The following is a 21,026-nucleotide window of genomic DNA, read 5'->3' as shown; positions in this document are numbered from 1 at the left end:
ATTTTAATGGCAACCAACCACAAAATGCCATTATCTTGATTATGGAACATTCTCACGTAAAATTGTAAACAAAAGCATTATCTGTCCTCTTTTGTATTACCACGGAGAACGAATGCTTATTCTCTGCTTTTCAGTCACTTTAGAAAGCAGCTGTGGAAATAGCATAGCCAGTGTTCTGAGGTTTTGGATTGATCTCTGGACAACGACTAGGAAACTGCAGGAGGCTTGCATTCTACCAACACCTCCCCGCAGATCACAGGCTGTATGGTATTACAGAGGTTGACGTTGCAGTTTTTACCCTTTCTCTTCTTCAGGGTTGAAGAAGTTCAGCAGGAGACGAAGCCCACTAGTTCCATGCAGAGAAGCACCTACCCTATCACACAATGGCCATTAATCATCATAAAGAATTATATCGTCCACAATTAGGGTTTCAAACCGGGGCGGGGACGACTTCCTCCATACTTAACGTCTCAATGAGACGGCGGAGAACACCTCCTAGACAGTGGGCACCGTGTCCTCTCCTCCCCTTTACAGATTGGAAAAAGGCTCTTTCACTGCTGCCCCCTTCAGCTGTGCCCTGGAAACCACAGTTACCTTTTCCCCATAAGAGGAAAAGAAGCCTAAGAAGACTACAATTCCCGTCATGCCTTATGAAGGCGTCGCCGTCGCACCGTAGCGGTTAGTCATCTTTCCCACTGGCGCTTTCCACTTCCGGAACTGTGGAGTCTGAGGCCTAGCGGCCGCGCGCCCACACCAACTCACCAACCAGACAAGGCACTGGGGCGCGGTGCCCACGGCGACGTGCGGCGTCACGGCGCGCAGAGCGCGCCTGGTCCGCGCGCTTGCGCGCGTCCCAGGGGATTGCTGACGGGATTGCGTGCTTGCGCGGAGGTGGGGGCCAGATCAGCTGGGGCTTCGGGGGCCGCGGGGCCAGACGAAGGAGAAGGCGGGGTCAGCTTCGGGACCGCGGCTACAACACTCCGAGCGAGTGCCTGGGCCAGAGGAGAGCGATGTTGTGGTTCCAGGGCGCCATTCCGGCCGCCATCGCGTCGGCCAAGAGGAGCGGCGCGGTCTTCGTGGTATTCGTGGCAGGTGAAGGGGGCGGGGGCTCGAGTTGTGGCAGGACACTCTTTCGGCCTACTTCCAGTTCTAGCCTTTCCTCCGAACTCCGACAGGCCCAGGCTGCCGTCCCTGGCTTCCCAGCTCTTCCCCCTTCCGTTTGGGGCATGCCGGGCCTGGGGAGGCCCCCGGCTCTCGCTTCTCCCAGCACCCCGGCGGGAGGCACGGTCCCCGCCTCGCCTCCACAGCTCTCAGAGCCCCGCCTACAGCTCTGTCTGGGCCTGGGGCCGCGTCCCGAAGGCCCTAACCGCGTACCCCCACTGCGCCCCCTAAGGAGTTGGCGCACTTAGACCCCAACAGCCCTCTCTCGGGCACCCGGGTAGATGTCTCTGCCCCCCAGGACCCACTCGGGATGCTTAGCGTTTGTGTAGCACAAGTGTTTTGGTGGGGATAGAGACAGGCCATTAGGCAGGCAGTTGGGTTCGTAATTAGTTGTGGACCGTCAGGAAGAAAGCTGTGTCATCGGTTAGCAACAAAGAGAAACCACCTGATGTTCACAGCTACTGGCGATCGTTCGTTCCTGAAACGCCAACTTTTGAGCTTTATATAGGTTGGATTTTTTTTTTTTTTCAATTCTAACAGGGGGAGAGAGTCTAATGTAGAGTATTTGCTTCGTTGCAACTTGGGTTTTTACCGTTTGTGTAGAAGAAGTAGCTTTTCAGTCTTTGGTTCGTTTTGCTGTCTACCTAGTCTAATATCTATAGTTTCGAGAACGTGAGCTAACTCATTTATCCTGTTACTCTGGTTTATTTTGCTCCGTCTTTTATTACTACCCTATTTTATTACAGAAATCTTCTAGATTTACAGTAGACCTAAGCTTCTATGGTTTTGCTATTCTCATCACATGAGCCAAATTAGTGTTTGTGTTTCTATTAATTTGAGGTGTATTATTTCAGCAATTTATGCTTAATAACGGTGTACTCATTAACTTAATGACCTTTGGGAGACTAGATAACAGCTCTATAACTTTATGCATCGCCGTGTACAGAGGCTCAAATATGAGCTTCACTTAAAATTAAGTTTGAAATTTATAATTGTTTTAAGTTATGCCATATTTTTAGTTCATTGTTAATTAGAAGAGCAGTTTGATCCTCTTATGCGTCTTTAGAGTTATATTTTAGATGCATAACTATAATCCTGTAAGAAGAAAAAGTGGGATAAAAAGGGATTAAAAAGGAAAGGAAAATTAAATTATCTATACTTATTAAGAGCATAGTAGTAGTTTTATGACATTTTAAGTTGTTTTTCACATAAAATCTCATTGATTCTTTGAAAGTAGAACAGATTTTATTATATCCATTTCTTAGTTGAGGAAATTTATGTCCACAGTGGTAAAGTGACCTGCACCAGGATCACAAAATATTTCCATCTTGGGGCGCCTGGGTGGCTCAGTGGGTTAAGCCGCTGCCTTCGGCTCAGGTCATGATCTCAGGGTCCTGGGATCGAGTCCCACATCCGGCTCTCTGCTCAGCGGGGAGCCTGCTTCCCCCTCTCTCTCTGCCTGCCTCTCTGCCTACTTGTGATCTCTATCTGTCAAATAAATAAATAAAATCTTAAAAAAAATATATATTTCCATCTTGTCCTGGCAAATTTTTTTTTAGCAGCTTCAAAAAGCTGTGTTTTTTGTTTTGTTTTTCCTTGAGAAAAACTGAGCAACTGTAGACCTCATATGAGGATTAAGGAGATTGATGTAGAAGTCAGGAAATCTAGGATTATGGTAGTCAGTTTTTAATTTTTTAATTTGTCTTAATTAATTTTTAATTTTTTTTAAAAGATTATTTATTTAGAGAGAGAGGGAGCACAAGCAGGGAAAGTGGGAGAGGGAGAAGCAGGCTTCCTGCCCAGCAGGGAGTCCAGTGTGGGGCTTGATCCCTGGACTCTGGGATCATGACCTGAGCCAAAGGCAGATGCTTTTCGACTGAGCCACCCAGGGCACCCCGGTAGTCATTTAAAAAAAAAAAAATTATTTATTTTAGGGGGGAGGGGCAGAATGAGAGGGAGAGAATCCTCAGGCAGACTCCCAGTTGGGTGGGGAGCCCAATGCCAGCTTTGATCCCAGGACCCTGAGATCATGACCTGAGCTGAAATCAAGAGTCAGACACTTAACCGACTGAACCACCCAGGCTCCCTGATGGTAGTCATTTTTAAAACAAAAAACACAACTGATGGTGTCTGAATGTTCCTAGAAGATACTTTTGGGCTAAATAGTTAATTTGAAATAAGAAATGCTAGATTTAATTAACGGACATTAGGAAACAGTAGTGCTAGTTATTATTGTAGCAAAATAAAATTAGAGGTCTTTGGAATTCCGTGTGTGTGTGTATGTGTGTGTATTCCATTAACTTCTTACTGACAAGCACATACTACATATTTGCGGAATATCAGTGACTCTGTTGAATGTTTGTAGGAACTCCGTTAGCATCTGTCAAAGGAGTTTGTCTCTTGACCTGTTTAAATTACTGTTGGCTTTTCTAGAGTTTTCGGACATTAATCCTGAACACTAGGTAAGATTAGTTTCACTCCAGGAGTATGTAGTTAGTGGGGTCTTGAAACTGCAACCCTTACATATTGCCTGGACCTTTGTTATAGCCAGAACTCATGATTTTCTTAGATGGGATACCCTGACAATAGAAAGCAACTCAGTAGAAAATTAAAAAGAAACAGTGAATCTTGAAACACCGAGAAAAATAAAATAAAATTAAGATGTTTAAAAAAAAAAAAAATTAAGGGCGCCTGGGTGGCTCATTTAGTTAAGTGACTGGGTTTGGCTCAGGTCATGATCCTGGAGTCCCGGGATAGCTCCCGCATTGGGCTCCTCGCACCATGGGGAGTCTGCTTCTCCTTCTGACCCCCCCTCTCATACTCGCGTGCGCGATCTCTCTCTCTCTCTCAAATAAATATATAAAAATTTAAAAAAAGAAAATTAAAAAGATATCTTAAAGGCTGGAAGAATGGTCTTGAGGGCATACTTTGTTTCATATATCCCTCAATTGGGAAGCACTTTAGGCAGGTTGTTTATATTTAGTGAAATTTTCATGGATGAATTAAAATTATAGAATTAAAACTGGAGAGATTACTACTAGTTCAGACAAGAACTTAGCAAGTATTTTTAAAGTATTAGTCTTTGTAAATTGAAAGAAATAAAACTGAAGATTTTGATTCTGTTCTTGGGAAGGTAGAATATTCTGACAAGGATCCTGAAGCACAGTGTCCGTTCACAGACTAGTGTTGCTAGTGGGCTAAACTTTTCATGACAGACACTATTTACTGCCTTTTTTGGTTCAAAAAGACCACAAAAGCTTTTAGATTTTGACTAGTTGACATTTTCTGGGTTGGAATTCCTGGCTGTACTAAGCTCTGCAACTCTTTGCTTCTGAGTTTGTATTGTTCTTCTGTTTGTTTGTTTTTAAGATTTTATTTTTTTTTTTAAATCTCTACAACCAGTGTGAGGCTCGAACTCACAACCCTGAGATCAAAAGTCACATGCTCTACCTACTGAGCTAGCTAGATGCCCCCGTATTGTTTTTTTTATGTGTCTTTACTTTGGATGCTGCTGATACTACCAAGGATACAACATTTTCTGCTAAAATTTTAGGCCGACCTAACTCCATAGCATAGTTCATATACTGATTAATAAGAAACTAAAGATACTAAAGTTGGTTAATAATTTTACTCTGTAGAATTAAGGTAGGTCTCAGGGGCGCCTGGGTGGCTCAGTGGGTTAAGCCGCTGCCTTCGGCTCAGGTCATGATCTCAGGGTCCTGGGATCGTGCCCCGCGTTGGGCTCTCTGCTTGACGGGGAGCCTGCTTCTCCCTCTCTCTTTCTCTGCCTGCCTCTCTGCCTACTTGTGATCTTTCTCTGTCAAATAAAAAAAAAAAAAAAAAAACACATTTTAAGATGGTCTCAGTGAGTTAAGGAATTTCATTCAGCCTCACATCTCTGTTGGTCAAGCAGCTGTTGCTGCTGCCACTAAGCCGAGTTAATGGACAGACACTGCTAGTGGGGATGTGATATTTGGGACCGTCCCCACGTGGTACAACATAGTGAAAAGTACCAACTTCAGAGGCAGGAGATCCATACTTCTAGCTACCCACTTGTCATCCCCACTTAGATGCCTCACAAGATCCTCAAGTATAAAAGTATATTTACTGCCTGAACTTGTTTTTCTCCCGACCAGTGTTGTACATTTAGTAAATGGCATGACTTTTACATCCAGATTGATAAACTGTACTGTACTGTGGGAGTCATCTTTTTTTTTTTTTTTAAAGATTTTATTTATTTATTTGACAGACAGAGTTCACAAGCAGGCAAAGAGAGAGGAGGAAGCAGGCTCCCTGCTGAGCAGACAGCCCGATGTGGGGCTTGATCCCACCTGAGCCGAAGGCAGAAGCTTAACCCACTGAGCCATCCAGGCACCCCGGGAGTCATCTTTTAATCTCAACTCTTTAGTCATCTCTTGTCTCATGTTCCATGTTGTTTATGACATTCCCAGTCACACAGGCCTTTTCCTACGCATAAAATCCTGCTTGGTGAACTGTTCAGGCTCTTGGCCCAGCTCAGCTTTTTCATCCTTTAGGTCTTACCTTAAATGTCACCCCAGAGAAGGCTTCCCTGTCTGATCTCAAAGGGTCTCATTATTTTCTTAGATCTGTTCTTCTTTTCACAGTATTTATTAGCATAATTATTACAATTGTTTACTAAACAAGTACATTTTTTGTAGCATTAGATTTTTAAACTCCACTGAGAGCAGACAGTGTCTCATTTGTTTCACATTTAGCTTATAGCCCAATGCCTCGAACAAAGTAAATGTGGAATAAAATCATGAATGTATGAAAAAAGAATGAATAAAAAGGGTCCTTCTTGCTTCACATTCTTCTCTAAGAATGTTTGTAGTAAGAATGTTCCCATATAGCTATTTTCTAGGTTGATAATTTGTCATTCACTTGGAATTTTACGTGCCACCCCATAGTGTTTGAAGATGTGCTCAGAATGATGTCGCTGCAAGTGATAATTTTCCCCATTTGCTTTCTCAACATCTGGAAATCTGTTAATGGGCATTCTCTTTGGTCCTGGTCTGTGGAGTGTTCTACTCACTGTTTACTTCTCCATGGCCAGATTTGTCAAGCTCCTCTTCCTGGATCATCTCACATAGAATATACTCAAATATGCAGCATTAGTCAATTATTGTGGGTATGCCAGGATACTTACTATACAAGAAATTTAGCTATTCGTTCCACAGAATACTTACTGAGAGCTTGCTATATGTCAGGTACTTAACATATGCCAGGTTGTGTTGTAGGCATTTGAGTTATATTAAAAATTATATTAAAAAAGAAAACAATCCTTGCTCTCACGGAGCCTGCATTCTAGTTTTGGGGGACAATAAATATAATAAGTAAACACATGGTCTGTTGGAAGGTCAAAAGTATTACAGGGGAAAAAGACCAGGAAATTCGGGAACTTTGGGAATGTCTGAAGGCTGTCATTTTATTTTTTATTTGTATTTATATATGGGACTTGTGGGCCTTGAGTTCATGACCCTGAGATCAAGAGTTGCATGCTCTACTAAGTCAGCTAGCTGCCCCTAAAGGCTGTCATTTCAACGTAGGCTATAGTCTACTGGGTATTTACCCCAAAGATACAGATGTAGTGAAAAGAAGGGCCATGTGTACCCCAATTCTTATAGCAGCAATGTCCACAATAGCCAAACTGGAAAGAGCCGAGATGCCCTTCAACAGACGAATGGATAAAGATGATGTGGTCCGTATATAAATGGATTATTACTCAGCCATCAGAAAGGATGAATACCCAACTTTTGTATCAACATGGAGGGGACTGGAGGAGATTATGTTCAGTGAAATAAGTCAAGCAGAAAAAGTCAATTATCATATGGTTTCACTTACTTGTGGAACATCAGGAATAACATGGAGAACATTAGGACAAGGAAAGGAAAAGTGAAGAGGGGAGAATCGGTGTAGGAGACGAACCACGAGAGACTGTGGACTCCAAGAAACAAACTGAGGGTTTTCGAGAGGAGAACGGTGGGGGGATGGGTGATCCTGGTAGTGGGTAATTAAGGAAGACACGTATTGCATGGAGCACTGGGTGTTATATGTAAGCAGTGAATCTTGGAACAGTACATCAAAAACTAATGATATATTGTATGGTGACTAACATAACACAATTTAAAAAAATAGTGTATAGTAGGGAAGGCTTTACTGAGAAGGTAATATTTGACCAAGAACTTAAGAGAGTTGAGTGTTGACCATGTAAATATCTGTGGGGAAAATATTCAAGGCAGAGGAAGCAACTAGTACAAAGACCTTAAAGTAAGAGTCTTTTTATATTAGCAGAATAGGAAAAAGGTAAAGAGATATGAGGTCAGAGAGGTAACTGGAGACATGAGGCCATTTGTAGGGACTTCGACTTAAATGTAAGGGAAATTGGGAGCCATTGTAGGATTTTGAGCAGAGTATTGATGTAGTAAGACTCTTTTAACAAAAATTGCCATGTTAATAATTGACTCAACAGCTTTGCCACTCTACTGTAGTGAGCAGTCAGACTTGGCATTCCAGAAAATGTCGACATCACTGTGAAGGGATGCACAGTTATTGTGAAAGGCCCCAGAGGAACCCTGCAAAGGGACTTTAGTCATGTCAGTGTAGGACTCCATCTCATCGGAAGGAGAAGGAGGAGGCTCTGAGTTGACAAATGGTGGGGAAATAGGACAGAACTTTCGGCTACTATTTACATAACCTGAAGTCATGTACAGTATATGATCTGGGGGACAGGGTGCTCCTGGCTGGCTCAGTCGGTAGAACATGTGATTCTTGACCTGGCATGGTGAGTTTGAGCCCCAAGATGGGTTATAGAGATTAATTTAAAAAACAATACGAAACAACATGATCAAGGGGCCTACACTAGGCTTCCCTTACAAGATGAGGTCTTTGTATGATCACTTCCCCATCAACATTGTTATTTGGGGGAGAATGGTTCTGTTGTTAAAACCTAGAATTTCTTGGGTGCAAAACACATCTGCGGGTTTGAATGAGGCCACGTATTGTTTGTTCAGTATCTCAAGTCCAGAAAGATGAGTTAATTCTGGAAGGAAATGACATTGGACTTGTATCAAATACAGCTGCTTTGATTTAGCAAGCCACAACAGTTAAAAACAAAGATATCAGAAAATTTTCGGACAGTATTATGTTTCTGAAAAAGGAAGAGTTGACCAGACTGATGAATAAGATCTAAGTTGTCTAGCTACATCAACAGCAAGATGCTGATGATTTTTCAGACTTATTTGTGTGTGTTTTTTTTTAAGATTTTATTTACTTACTTGACACAGAGAGAGAGAGAGAGAGAGATCATAAGTAGGCAGAGAGGCAGGCAGAGAGAGAGGGGGAAGCAGGCTCCCTGCTGAGAAGAGAGTCCGACATGGGGCTCGATCCCAGGACCGAGACCATGACCTGAGCCGAAGGCAGAGGCTTTAACCCACTGAGCCACCCAGGTGCCCCCATTTGTGGTATTTTAAAGATGCAATAAAAACTATATTCATTGTCATTGATGGGGGTGCTAGATTGAGGAGGGACACCAGTTAGGAGGCTATTGTAATCATCTAGGTGAGATGTGGTAGCTTAAATCAGGGTGGTAGCAGTGAAAGTGGCAAGAAATAGTTACATTCTGCATATATTTTGGAGAGATAGCTGAAGTCAGGGATAACTAGTTTCTGGCCTAAAAACTGAAGGGATGGAATTACCTCAAACAGGTAACTGAGATGAGGAAAGCTGAGGGTGGATTGGGAAAATGGCTACACATGAGATGAAAACAACTTATAGAAGAACAGATACAGAATTATCTCATTTTTGGTAAACAAAAAATGTGACCTGAGAACTTTTTTAATCTGTAAATTGGCAGAGATTGTTCACCTTTGAGAAAGCACTTACCTCTGCTAAACGTCGGAAGTATTTTTCGTTGACTCACTTGGGTAAGTTTCCTTCTGTCCATCAGTGGTTACATCAAAGTCTAGGCATTACAAGTCTAAAAAGGAAGTAATATCTTGATACAACTTTTAAAACATTTTGTCATTGAAGTGTGACATACAGTATATTAAGTGAAATATATTAAGTGAGCAGCTCAGTGAATTTTTTTTTATTTGTTTATTTGACATCACAAGTAGGCAAAGAGGCAGGCGGGGGCGGCGGGGGTGGGGAGAAGCAGGCTCCCTGCTGAGCAGAGAGCCGACTCAGGGCTTGATCCCAGGACCCTGAGATCGTGACCTGAGCCGAAGGCAGAGGCTTTCCCACTGAGCCACCCAGGCGCCCCTCAGTGAATTTTTATGTATTAACACACTCATGGAACTCTTATCCAGGTAAGATATAAATATTTCCAGCACCCCCAGAAGGCTCCTTCATGCTCTTTCCCAATCAGTAGCACCTCTACCCAGGTAACTGATATGCTGAGTTCTGTCACCATAGATAACTTTTGGATCAGCATAACTTTTTTCTTTTTTTTTTTTTTTGAGATTTATTTACTTTAGAGAGAGAGCATGCCCTTATGCATGCGAGCGGGGGGGGTGGGCAGAGAGAAAGGAAGAGAGAGGAGCAGACTCCTGGTGAGTGCAGAACCCATCTCAGGTCTCTGTCTCAGGATGCTGAGATCATGACCTGAGCCGAAGTCAGGAGTGGACTTAACCTACTGAGCCACCCAGGTGCCCCTGGATAAGTATATTTTCTAAAATTAGCGTACCTGTGATAAAAAGCAAGTCCAAAAATGCAGTCACAATTGCACCTGCTTCTGTCTACCTTGGAGGAATTCTGGGGAGTAATGCTGTGGTGTGGGGACATTGAGCTTGACAGAAAAGTACTACATGAAGGAAGACTGTTGCATATTTATTTTCTAAAATCACGTGTACAAAAGCCAGAATAGCTGCTGTACATTTCCATGATGACTTGTAATTACTGTGGTACTATTTGCTTCATAATTTGGATGTCTTTTTTTAGAAAATATTTTGTAAAATCTGGATAGCTTCATTCTTTTTCATTATATCTTCATATTTTTTTTAGCAGCCTAAGCTATTTTTTGTTACTTTTTATAATGTTAACAGTGCATATAATCATGCTTTTCACTTCATGGGAAAATTTTAGTTTTCACACTTGGTAGAAAATACCAATTTATTTGTAGTATTTATGGAATTATATATTTTATTTGAAATTCCATATTCCAAGGGGAAAGAATCAGCAGATATTGGCCTTATAAGTATCTTTGAAATGTTTTACAGGTGATGATGAGCAGTCTACACAGATGGCTGCAAGTTGGGAAGATGAGAAAGTGACAGAAGCATCTTCAGACAGTTTTGTTGCTATTAAAATCGATACCAAAAGGTTTGCTTATATAAGTGTTAATTTTTTAAGTATTATAATAATTGTCTCTTTGTGATTTATGGTGATACTCTTAGACTTTAAGAATGTTGATTTTTCTCTAAGGCATATTGGGGACTTAAATTCTGATTGCCATTTTCCGAATACATCATGGTATCTTGCTGAAAAACTTTAAGTTCTGCTGGTCCACCAAACAACGTGACATGTACCAGGAATGCAAAAGAACTGTGATTCTTAGCTTCTAAGAACTTAGAAGTAACTGTAAATTATATATCAGTTATCTCTGAAAGGTTGACCACTCTTTTGGATCCTATTTTTAGGAATGAAGCTGTTTACTTCAGTAGGAATAAGGACTTTTTTAGGTCCCTCACAGTACTTGATATCCGCAAGTCTCTTATTTGTCAATCCATTCCTTCTATCCCCACCCCCGCTTAAAAAAATTTTTTTTTTAATTGTAGAAAATTTCAAACATATACAAAAGTAAGTGAATAGTATAATGAACTCCCATGTACTTGTCAACTACTTTGGTAATTATCAATTTTAAGTCAGTCTTGTTTCATCTATACCATCAACCATTTCCACCCATCCCATATAATTTTGAGGCAAATAGTCATTGTGTCACTTCACTGATAAATATTTTAGTATGTCTCTAGAAGATATATTTTTTAACATTAATTAATCTAAATTTAGTATGTGAAAAACTAAATTTCTTAACATAGCTATAATACTTAAAAAAATTAATAACAGTTTCTTAATAACAAATATCCAGCTACTGTTCACATTTTCAGTTGTCTTATCTATGTCACAGTTGTATTCTTAATTTATTATAGTTTGTTTGACGCAGGATCCATCAAGGTCTACACATTGTGATGTTTTGATCTCTCAAGTCTCTTTTAGTCTGTAGACTTCCCCCCTCTCTTTTTTTCTTTGCAGTTAATATTTTGGGGAAACTAGGAGATCATTCTTTAGTTTCCTGCAGTATGAATTTTGTTGACTGCATCCCTGTTAGTGTTATCTAGTTTGTTCCTCTATCCTCTATTTCCTGTAAATTAACAGTTGGGTTCAGGTTAGATTCTTTTTTTCCATGATGACAACTTCATAAATGGTAGTATATCTTCCATTCTTCCATTAGAAGACATATAATGACTTGTTGTCTTGCCTTATGATGTTAGCAGCAGGCTATCATTGATATGATCAGTGCCTAGAAACATTGATTCATTAGCAACTATAAAATGGTATTCCTGTCCTTTTGATACTGATGATATCAGAATGAATGAGTGATGGTTACAAATTACTGTCAAGATTAAAATAATTTGCAATTTACCTGTAAGTTAGTAGGGTTTTTTTTTTTTTTTTAATTTTATTTATTTAAGTAATTGCTCCATCCATGAGTTCCATCAAAACTCGTGACCCTGAGATTAGGAGTCACATGCTCTTCTGACTGAGCCAGCCAGGTGCCTCAGTTTGTAAATTTTTCATTAAAAATTTTTCAATATAAAAATGTCATAAAGCAAATCATAGTGGTTTGCCTCACAGCAGGAGTTCTTAAACTATTTATTAAGCTGTAATACTTTAAAAAAAAAAGAATCTTACCATTTTAATATATATCCTATCATTTATATTATCCATTATTTCCAGAAGCACCAGTAATGGCAGGAGGAATATAGGGGTATATTGGAAACATGGAAGAAATGAGAATATCAGGATTTTTGAGGTTATACACAGACTGATGTAACTAGCAATTTTTCTTTTGAGAAAAAGGGAGGAGGATGGAGGAGAGGCAAGAGAGAGAGGGAAAGAGAATCGTAAGTAGGTTCCATGGCCTGTGAGGAGCCCATTGCAGGACTTGATCTCACATCCCTGAGATCATGCCCTGAGCCAAAACCAAGAGTCAGATGCTTAACCAACTGAGCTACCCAGGAGCCCTGTATCTAACATTTTAAAAAATAAATTTCTTTATTTTTTTTCTTTCTTTTCTAAAAACAAATTTCTAAAAGTATTTGCAAGAATACCTGTGTGTAGTGATGGTTGCTGCTTCTTTATGGACTGCCTGCTAATAGAATCTAATGTGTCTTTTAAATGATGAAAAGTTAATTTTATTTACTATATAAAAATTATGAAATTAATGTTCTTGTAGTATTCTAGTGTGTATTTATTTATGGAGATAGCCCATGTTGAAAATAAACTGTTAGGAAATGCATCAAAAGTTTACATTGGTGGGGTGTCTGCCTGGGTAGCTCAGGGGTTTAAGGGTCCCACTCTTGATTTCTGCTCAGGTCATGATCTCAGAGTCCTGGGATGGAGCCCTGCGTTGGGCTCTGTACTCAACAGGGAGTCTACTCGAAGATTCTCTTTCTCCTCTCTCCCTTTGCCCCTGCCCCCCTTAAAATAAATAAATCTTTTTTAAAAGTTCACTTTGGTTATTTTTGGGAAGATAGGACTCTTGGTACTTTTTTTCTTTATACTTTTCCCATTCAGTTTTCAGATAATTTTATGGTAATTGTGGTTTATATTCAGAAAATGAAACAAATTTCTAATTCTTGGAAATATTAATTTGATTCTTGGTATTACTACTCTACATTGATTAGTATGTCTTACTTGTATCAGAATGTAAAGTCTCACCTATCCCTGTCCTTAACTACCCAGTTCCCCTTTTCTGGAGTGACCAAATCAAGAAAATTTATTTCCCTCCCCTCTCTTACATTCTTGTTAATTATCCTCTTTTTTACAGAAGTGGTAGCATTTTGATATACCTTTTTCTGTCTTTTTTTTAATGACTGCTAGTTAGTTTTTACTGGTGGATATTTAGGTTGTTTTGAATTATTAATACAAAGTACTGTATTATCATTTGCACAGGTAAATCATAAGCATTAATATCCTGTTGTTACAAGTTAAGATATTGTATTCAGGTATACTGGATGCTTAGGAAGCAACATGGCAAAGACCTACTTGATTTTAGTCACCAGATCCGGCCACCGTTTGTGGGTTGCAGGAATGAGTATAATCTGAAAATTATAAAACCAGAAAAGGTCTGTAAGATAAGAATTGTACTTTTCTCCTTCCAGCTGATGAATATGAAAGAAAATAGTACTTCAAAAAATCATTTTAACGATATTAGTAAATTTTTATGAAACAACTGAGTATTTGGGAAACGCATATATCTAGTGATTTTCTATTTGATTTTGTTTTACAGTGAAGCCTGCCTACAATTTTCACAAATCTGTATCCTTTCAATAAAGAATTGGTTTGACAAATATTTTGCTTGAGGATTTGCCTTTCTTTTGGTTAATTCATGACATTTAGAAATTAATCATTTTTATTTAGGAACTCTTGCATTCTTGTTTATGGGAAATTTATACTACTAAGTGTCCTTTGAGATAATACACTGTAGCAAAGGAGATCATAGAGAGTTTTTTATTATCAATATCTGGAAAGCAATATAGGACAGTTTGGTTGGAATGTTAGAATCTGTCAAGCTGCAAGATAGATGTAGAAGTTACAAAAGTGGGGAATGTAGTGGATGATCCCCACTCAGTTATACAATACAAATAAATCATAAATAAGTTTATCACATGTATGACAAGCATAATGATAAGGTAGTTGAAATTATTTGGTAAACATGTTAGCTGGTAACGTTGTGAAATTCACAAAGACTTGTTTTGCTTTGTTGTCAGTAGTATTTCATAAAATTATCCCCTTATTTTTTATGAATTGTTAGACTTAATTAAATTGTACAGATCCCGTAGTGTGTGTTCCATCCAGTTTCTTTATTGGAGACAGTGGAATTCCCTTGGAAGTGATAGCAGGAAGTGTTTCTGCAGATGAACTTGTTACCAGAATTCACAAAGTCCGGCAGGTGAGAAGGAACAGAATTTCTTTTTTGCCAACATGGGAAAATGGTATGTCAGAAACTTGACACTGGGGTATTTTTGGAGCTGTCTGTATAACCAGGAATCTGCCATGCCATTAAACTTTAAAGGTAGTAAATATTATTTTCCTGGATTGATTTCAAATATAGCATTGTGAAGTTATAAGTACCTGACCCTAATGAGTGACTTCTTACTCTCCCTTCTTCTTTCCTCCCTCAGTCAACTACTAATAAGCATTACTATTACTTTGTGGCAAGAGAGAGGTTTCACATTAAGGTCCCAAACTGTATTGCTTGACATAGTTTAAGGAATTTAGTCAGTTTCTCATTAGTATCCCCTTTGGGCAAATGGCTAAGATAGCTTGAAGCTTTTTCCCTTGAACTAATTTGAAGGAAAATCAGTGTGCTTTGAAAATCTTTTTATGCTCTTGTCACATTGTAGTTGATTCTACGGTGTGATTATGCCATGTTTAGGATTATATAGTTTATATTCATCTATTAGGAAGGTTAATACTTTTCCCTCTTATGGAGACAATTGACTTTTATTTTGGCCTCATCTGCCAGGTAGGTATAGATTCTTACCTATTTATTAAATTCCAGTGTGTTTTCGCCCTAGATGCACTCATTAAAAGGGGAAACATCGGTGGCAAATGGCAGCCAGTCAGAAAGTTCAGTCTCTACTCCACCCACCTCGTGTGAACCTAACAACACTTCTGAAAACTCTCAGTCCAGAAATGCGGAGCTTTGTGAGACACCACCCACTTCTGATAGAAAGTCAGATTCTGCAGCAGGTAATTTTTAGTGTACTCTTGTGGGTATAGGTAGAAGTACTCCATCATTTTGTTTTAAAGGTCAGGGATTAATATCCTTAAAAAGAAAAACACTGTGTTTCTCCTCTGTCACATTCATTGAACTTAAGATTTAAGGGTTGTCTTAAATACATGTGTTGGTCTGATAGTTGCAGAAGAGAATGAAGTCAGTGAATATGCCTTTCAAATCCAAATAGGCAACAGTCTAGAATAGTTGATTTGTAATTTCTTTTACTATGCTATATTCAGGGACTGTTACTATGACACTTAACAATTTTATAAATATCTTTCCAGCCAGAGGATTTTGAAAGGTTGAAATGAATTAATGTATTTGGAATTGTTTTTATGACCTGTAAGATGCTATACACATTTAAAAAATAGTATTCGCATTTTGAGAGATTAGAATTAAAGGTAACTGTGAAATTATGGAAATAAGAGATGTAATTACAGAGGGGTTGATAGAAAAAGGCAAAAGAGAAAATTTATACCATATATTATGGATTGTGTTCAAAGTTGCTTGGTATAAAATATCTTTGAATTGGGCAACACAGAGTTAGATAAAGTTAGAAGTTAGTAGATTAGTATCCTAAAAGATAATTCTACTCTAGCTGAAGTTACACATAACGGGTTTTGAATATTTGAAGAATAGCTGCCAGGTCCCCTCTCAGTAGTCTCATTTTGAGGTTTTACATCTACACATCGCTTAGGTTCTGGATGCACACAGAACTAGGGGATGCTATAATGAATGTAGCCCATATAGCTGTATAGCAGGATACTTAACTTTTACGTTTACTTGGATATTTATCACTGCCAAATTCTTCGTTCCCTTTTGAATATGTTTTCCTCTGGTATCGTTTTTCTTCACCTGAAATACTTCCCTTAGCATTTCTTTTCTTTTCTTTTCTTTTTTAAAGATATTATTTATTTATTTGATACAGAGAGAGACAGTGAGAGAGAGAACACAAGCAGGGGGAGTAGGAGAGGGCGAAGCAGGCTTCTTGCTGAGCAGGGAGCCCAACGTGAGGCTCGATCCCTGGACCCTGGGATCATGACCTGAGCTGAAGGCAGATGTTTATCAACTGAGCCACCAGGCACCCCCACCTTTTTTTTTTTTTTAAGATTTATTTATTAGAGAGAGAGGGCACTCAAGTGGAAGGAGGGACAGGGTGGGGAAGAATTTTCAAGCAGACTCCCTGCTGAGTGTGGAGCCCAGTGCTAGGCTCTATCTCACCACCCATGAGAATATGACCTGAGCTGAAATCAAGAGTCATACATTCAATGACTTAGCCACCCAGGTGCTCCTTGCTTAGCATTTCTGATTATTCAGGTCTTTTGGCAAAATACTTCCTTTGTCTCTGAAAAAAGAAAGTGTCTGTTTTATCTTCACTCTAGAAAGATATTTTTACTGGACACAAAATTTGGGGTTTACAGTTATTTTTTTCAACCCTTTAAGGATCTTCTGGGCTCCATAGTTTTCTGATGAGGAGTTTCTGTTGATAGCAGTATTTCCCATATATGGAATATATTGTTTCTCTCTCTGCTTTCAGGATTTTCTCTTTCTTTGGCTTTTAGCAGTTTGACCGTATTATGCCTAGATGTGCTTTTCTTTGCGTTTATTCTGCTTGGGGTTTGCTGAGCTTCTTAAATATATAAATATATGATTTTTGCTAAATTGGGGAATTTGGAGCCATTATTTATTGAAATATTTTCCTCTTACCTTGCTGGAAATAATTTCATATATGTTAGGCTTCTTGATATTATCCCACAGATTCACATTTTTCTTTTTTTTCCCTCTTATTTAGATTGGATAATCTTATTGATCGGTAAAAGTTCACTGACTTTTCTTTATCATCTTTCTACTCTTAAGCCCATCTAATAAATTGTTTTTTTTTTTTTTAATTTTTGTTTTAAGATTTTTATTTTAAGTAATCTCTACATGCTTTGTGGAGCTCAGATTTAAAACCCTGAGTTTAGGAGTCATATTCTCTACTGAGTTAGCCAGGTGCCCCTACTGAATTTTTATTTTTATTTATTTATTTATTTTTTTTTTTGGACAGGCAGAGATCACAAGTAGGCAGAGAGGCAGGCAGAGAGAGAGGAGGAAGCACTCTCCCTGCTGAGCAGAGAGCCTGATTCGGGGCTCGATCCCAGGACCCTGGGATCATTACCTGAGCCGAAGGCAGAGCTCTGCTTTAACCCACTGAGCCCCCCAGGCACCCCTTGGTAATAATTTTTAAGTTAACTTTTTTTTTTTTTTTTTAAAGATTTTTTTTATTTATTTATTTGACAGAGAGAGAGATCACAAGTAGGCAGAGAGGTAGGCAGAGAGGCAGGCAGAGAGAGAGGAGGAAGCAGGCTCCCTGCGGAGCAGAGAGCCCGATGCGGGGCTCGATCCCAGGACCCTGAGATCATGACCTGAGCCGAAGGCAGCGGCTTAATCCACTGAGCCACCCAGGCGCCCCAAGTTAACTTTTTTTAATAGACTTTCAAAATATTTTTTATGTTTTTATTTTTAGAGAGAGAGAGAACTCGCACAAGTCAGGGAGGGGAAGAATGAGAGAGAATATTAAGCAGGCTCCATGCTCAGTGCAGAGCTCCATGTGGGGCTCGATCTTACGACCCTGAGATCATGACCTGAGTCAAAATCAAGAATCAGATGCTTAACTGACTGAGCTACCCAATAGACTTTTTTTAGAGCAGTTCTGTGTTTATAGCAAAATTAAGAGGAAAGAACAGATTTCCTATATACCTTCTGCCCCACTATCTACATCCTCCACCAAAGTGATACATTTTTGTTAAAACTAATGAGTCCACATTTGACACATTATAATCAGGCAAAGTCCATAGTTTACATTAGAGTTTTCTCTTGGTATTAATACATTCTGTGAGTTTGGACAAATGTATAATGACATGTATCCATTATTATGGCATCAGTATAGAACAAAGTATTTTTACTGCCCTAAAGGTCCTTTGTGCTCTGCCTATTCATTCTTACTGATCTTTTTACTGTCTTCATAGTTTTTGCCTTTTCCAGAGTATCATACAGTAGTCTTTTCAGATTGGCTTCTTTCACTTAGTAATAGGCATTTAAGCTTCCCTCGTGTCTTTTCATCACTTGATAGCTCATTTCTTTTTAGAGCTGAATAATATTCCATTGTCTAGATGTACCACAGTTTATTAATCTGTTCACCTACTGAAGAGTTATCTTGGTTTCTTCCAAGTTAGCAATTATGGATAAAACTGCTGTAAGCATCTGTGTGCAGGTTTCTGTGTTTACATAAGTTTTTTTACTTTCCTTGGGTAAATACCAAGCTTGTGATAGCTGGATTGTGCTCTCAGGAAATGTTTAGTTTTGTAAGAAGCCACCAAGCTGTCTTCCAAAGTGGCTGTACCATTTTGCAGGTAAAATGATTTTGGATTTTCTTATTCTTCCTTCCATCTCCTCCTCCTCTTCTAACTTGAAATAGTTTGACTCACAGAAAGTTAAAGTAGTTATACTCAGTCCCAGAGTACCCTTTACCAACATTTTATTCAACTTATCTTTTAATTTATTTCATTTTCCTTTACCTCATTGAGTTATAATAGCTCTGTCTCATCTCAGGATTGCCCTTTTTTTGTCTTTTCTCCTGAGAATGGGTCACATTTTCCTTTTGGATTGTGTGTCAAAAAATTTTTGTGTCTTGTACATTGTTACAGACACTCTGGATTCTGTTAGTGTTGATGCTTTTGTTTCAGTAGATACTTATCTTACTTCAACTCAAACTCTGTCTTATTGAAGTGTGAGTAGAAGCTCTAATCTCAGTTCTTTGTAGTTTTTTTTTTTTTTTCACTTTGTTATGGAAAATTTCAGACCTCTAGAAAAGTAAAGAAAATAGTATAAGAAATCCCATGAACTCATTGCCTTTAGGAGTCTTCAATTCCTACCAGCTCATGGCTGATACTGTTTGATTGGTGCCCCCTATTCCTCTTCTCCTTGTCACTTATTATTTAAAACAAATCTTGGGCATCATATCATTTCATTTTAAAATATTAGTATTTTTTTTAAAGATTTTACTTATTTATTTGACAGAGATCACAAGTAGACAGAGAGGCAGGCAGAGAGAGAAAGGAAGGGAAGCAGGCTCCCCACTGAGCAGAGAGCCCGATGCGGGGCTCGATCCCAGGACCCTGGGATCATGACCTGAGCCAAAGGCAGAGGCTTTAACCCACTGAGCCAAGATGAGAACTTTACCATTCTGTCTATAGTAGCCTCCATGCCCAGTGTGGAGCCCAAGTTGGGGCTTGAACTCATAATGCTGATATCAAGAATGAGTCGCTTAACTGTAAAAGATAAGAACTTTAAAAAATAACCACAAATTGGTATCCCTTATGAAACATAGAAAGTTGAACAGTAATTCCTTTTTATCATTATTTATCTAGACAATATTTACATTACACTAAATTTTTGTTTGGAGTCCAGTATATTGTTACTGCTTAATGAGTCTTCTTTTTTCTTTTTCTTTTTTTCTGAGTCTTTTTTTTTTTTTTTTTTTTAAGATTTTACTTATTTATTTGACAGAGAGATAGTGAGAGCAGGTACACAAGCAGGGGGAGTGGGAGAGGGAGAAGCAAGTTTCCTGCCGAGCAGGGAGCCCGATGTGGGGCTCGATCCCAGGACCCTGGGATGATCGTGACCTGAGTCAAAGGCAGATGCTTAACCGACGGAGCCACCCAGGTGCCCCTTGAATCTTAGTTTTCATTTCATAAGTAGATTCCCATTCTCACTGATTTTTTTCTGTAGCTTCCCACAGTCTGGATTTTGCTGCATTCTTTTTTTTAAGTTTGTATTTTAATCACCCAGTGCTTATCACAAGTGCATTTCTTAATTCCCATCACCTATTTCATCCATCCCCCCACCCATCCACCTCCCCTCTGGTAATCATCAGTTTTCTATAGTTAGAGTCTGATTTGTGGTTTGTGTCTGTCTTTTTTCTCCCTTTGCTCATTTGTTTCGTTTCTTAAATTCCCCATATGAGTGAAGTCATTGGTTTTTGTCTTTCTCTGACTGACTTATTTCATTTAGCATTATACTCTCTAGCTCCATCCATGCAGTTGCAAATAGCAAGATCCCATTCTTTTTTATGGCTGAATAATATTCCTCTGTGTGTGTGTGTGTGTGTGTGTGTGTGTGTGTGTGTGTGTGAGAACATATCACATCTTTTTTTTTTTTTTTTTTTTTTTTTTTTTTTTTTTCCCATTTTATTTATTTTTTCAGCGTAACAGTATTCATTCTTTTTGCACAACACCCAGTGCTCCATGCAAAACGTGCCCTCTCCATTACCCACCACCTGTTCCCCCAACCTCCCACCCCTGACCCTTCAAAACCCTCAGGTTGCCCCAACCTCCCACCCCTGACCCTTCAAAACCCTCAGGTTGTTTTTCAGAGTCCATAGTCTCTTATGGTTCGCTTCCCCTCCCCAATGTCCATAGCCCGCTCCCCCTCCCCCAATCCCACCTCCCCGCAGCAACCCCCAGTTTGTTTTGTGAGATTAAGAGTCATTTATGGTTTGTCTCCCTCCCAATCCCATCTTGTTTCATTTATTCTTCTCCTATCTCCTACCCCCCCATGTTGCTTCTCCATGTCCTCATATCAGGGAGATCATATGATAGTTGTCTTTCTCCGATTGACTTATTTCACTAAGCATGATACGCTCTAGTTCCATCCACGTCGTCGCAAATGGCAAGATTTCATTTCTTTTGATGGCTGCATAGTATTCCATTGTGTATATATACCACATCTTCTTTATCCATTCATCTGTTGATGGACATCTAGGTTCTTTCCATAGTCTGGCTATTGTAGACATTGCTGCTAT

The 21,026-nt window shown here is 39.3% G+C and overlaps 1 protein-coding gene across 1 annotated transcript in view; it reads left to right on the top strand.

The window, feature by feature from the left end:
* Positions 1-745: 745 nt before the first annotated feature.
* UBXN4 (UBX domain protein 4) overlaps positions 746-21,026 on the top strand; it is a 61,560-nt gene continuing 41,279 nt past the window's right edge. Inside the window, exons 1-5 of the mRNA XM_046018987.1 lie at positions 746-1,092; positions 10,398-10,500; positions 13,691-13,719; positions 14,235-14,353; positions 14,982-15,156. Coding sequence (XP_045874943.1) covers positions 1,011-1,092; positions 10,398-10,500; positions 13,691-13,719; positions 14,235-14,353; positions 14,982-15,156 — 508 coding nt within the window. The 5' untranslated portion in view covers positions 746-1,010. The remainder of the gene's footprint in view (positions 1,093-10,397; positions 10,501-13,690; positions 13,720-14,234; positions 14,354-14,981; positions 15,157-21,026) is intronic.

This window comes from Meles meles, chromosome 9 (genome assembly GCF_922984935.1).
Source record: "Meles meles chromosome 9, mMelMel3.1 paternal haplotype, whole genome shotgun sequence".
NCBI lineage: Eukaryota > Metazoa > Chordata > Mammalia > Carnivora > Mustelidae > Meles > Meles meles.
The sequence above is the reverse complement of the archived record's forward strand: the minus strand, read 5'-3'. Positions and strand labels throughout refer to the sequence as shown.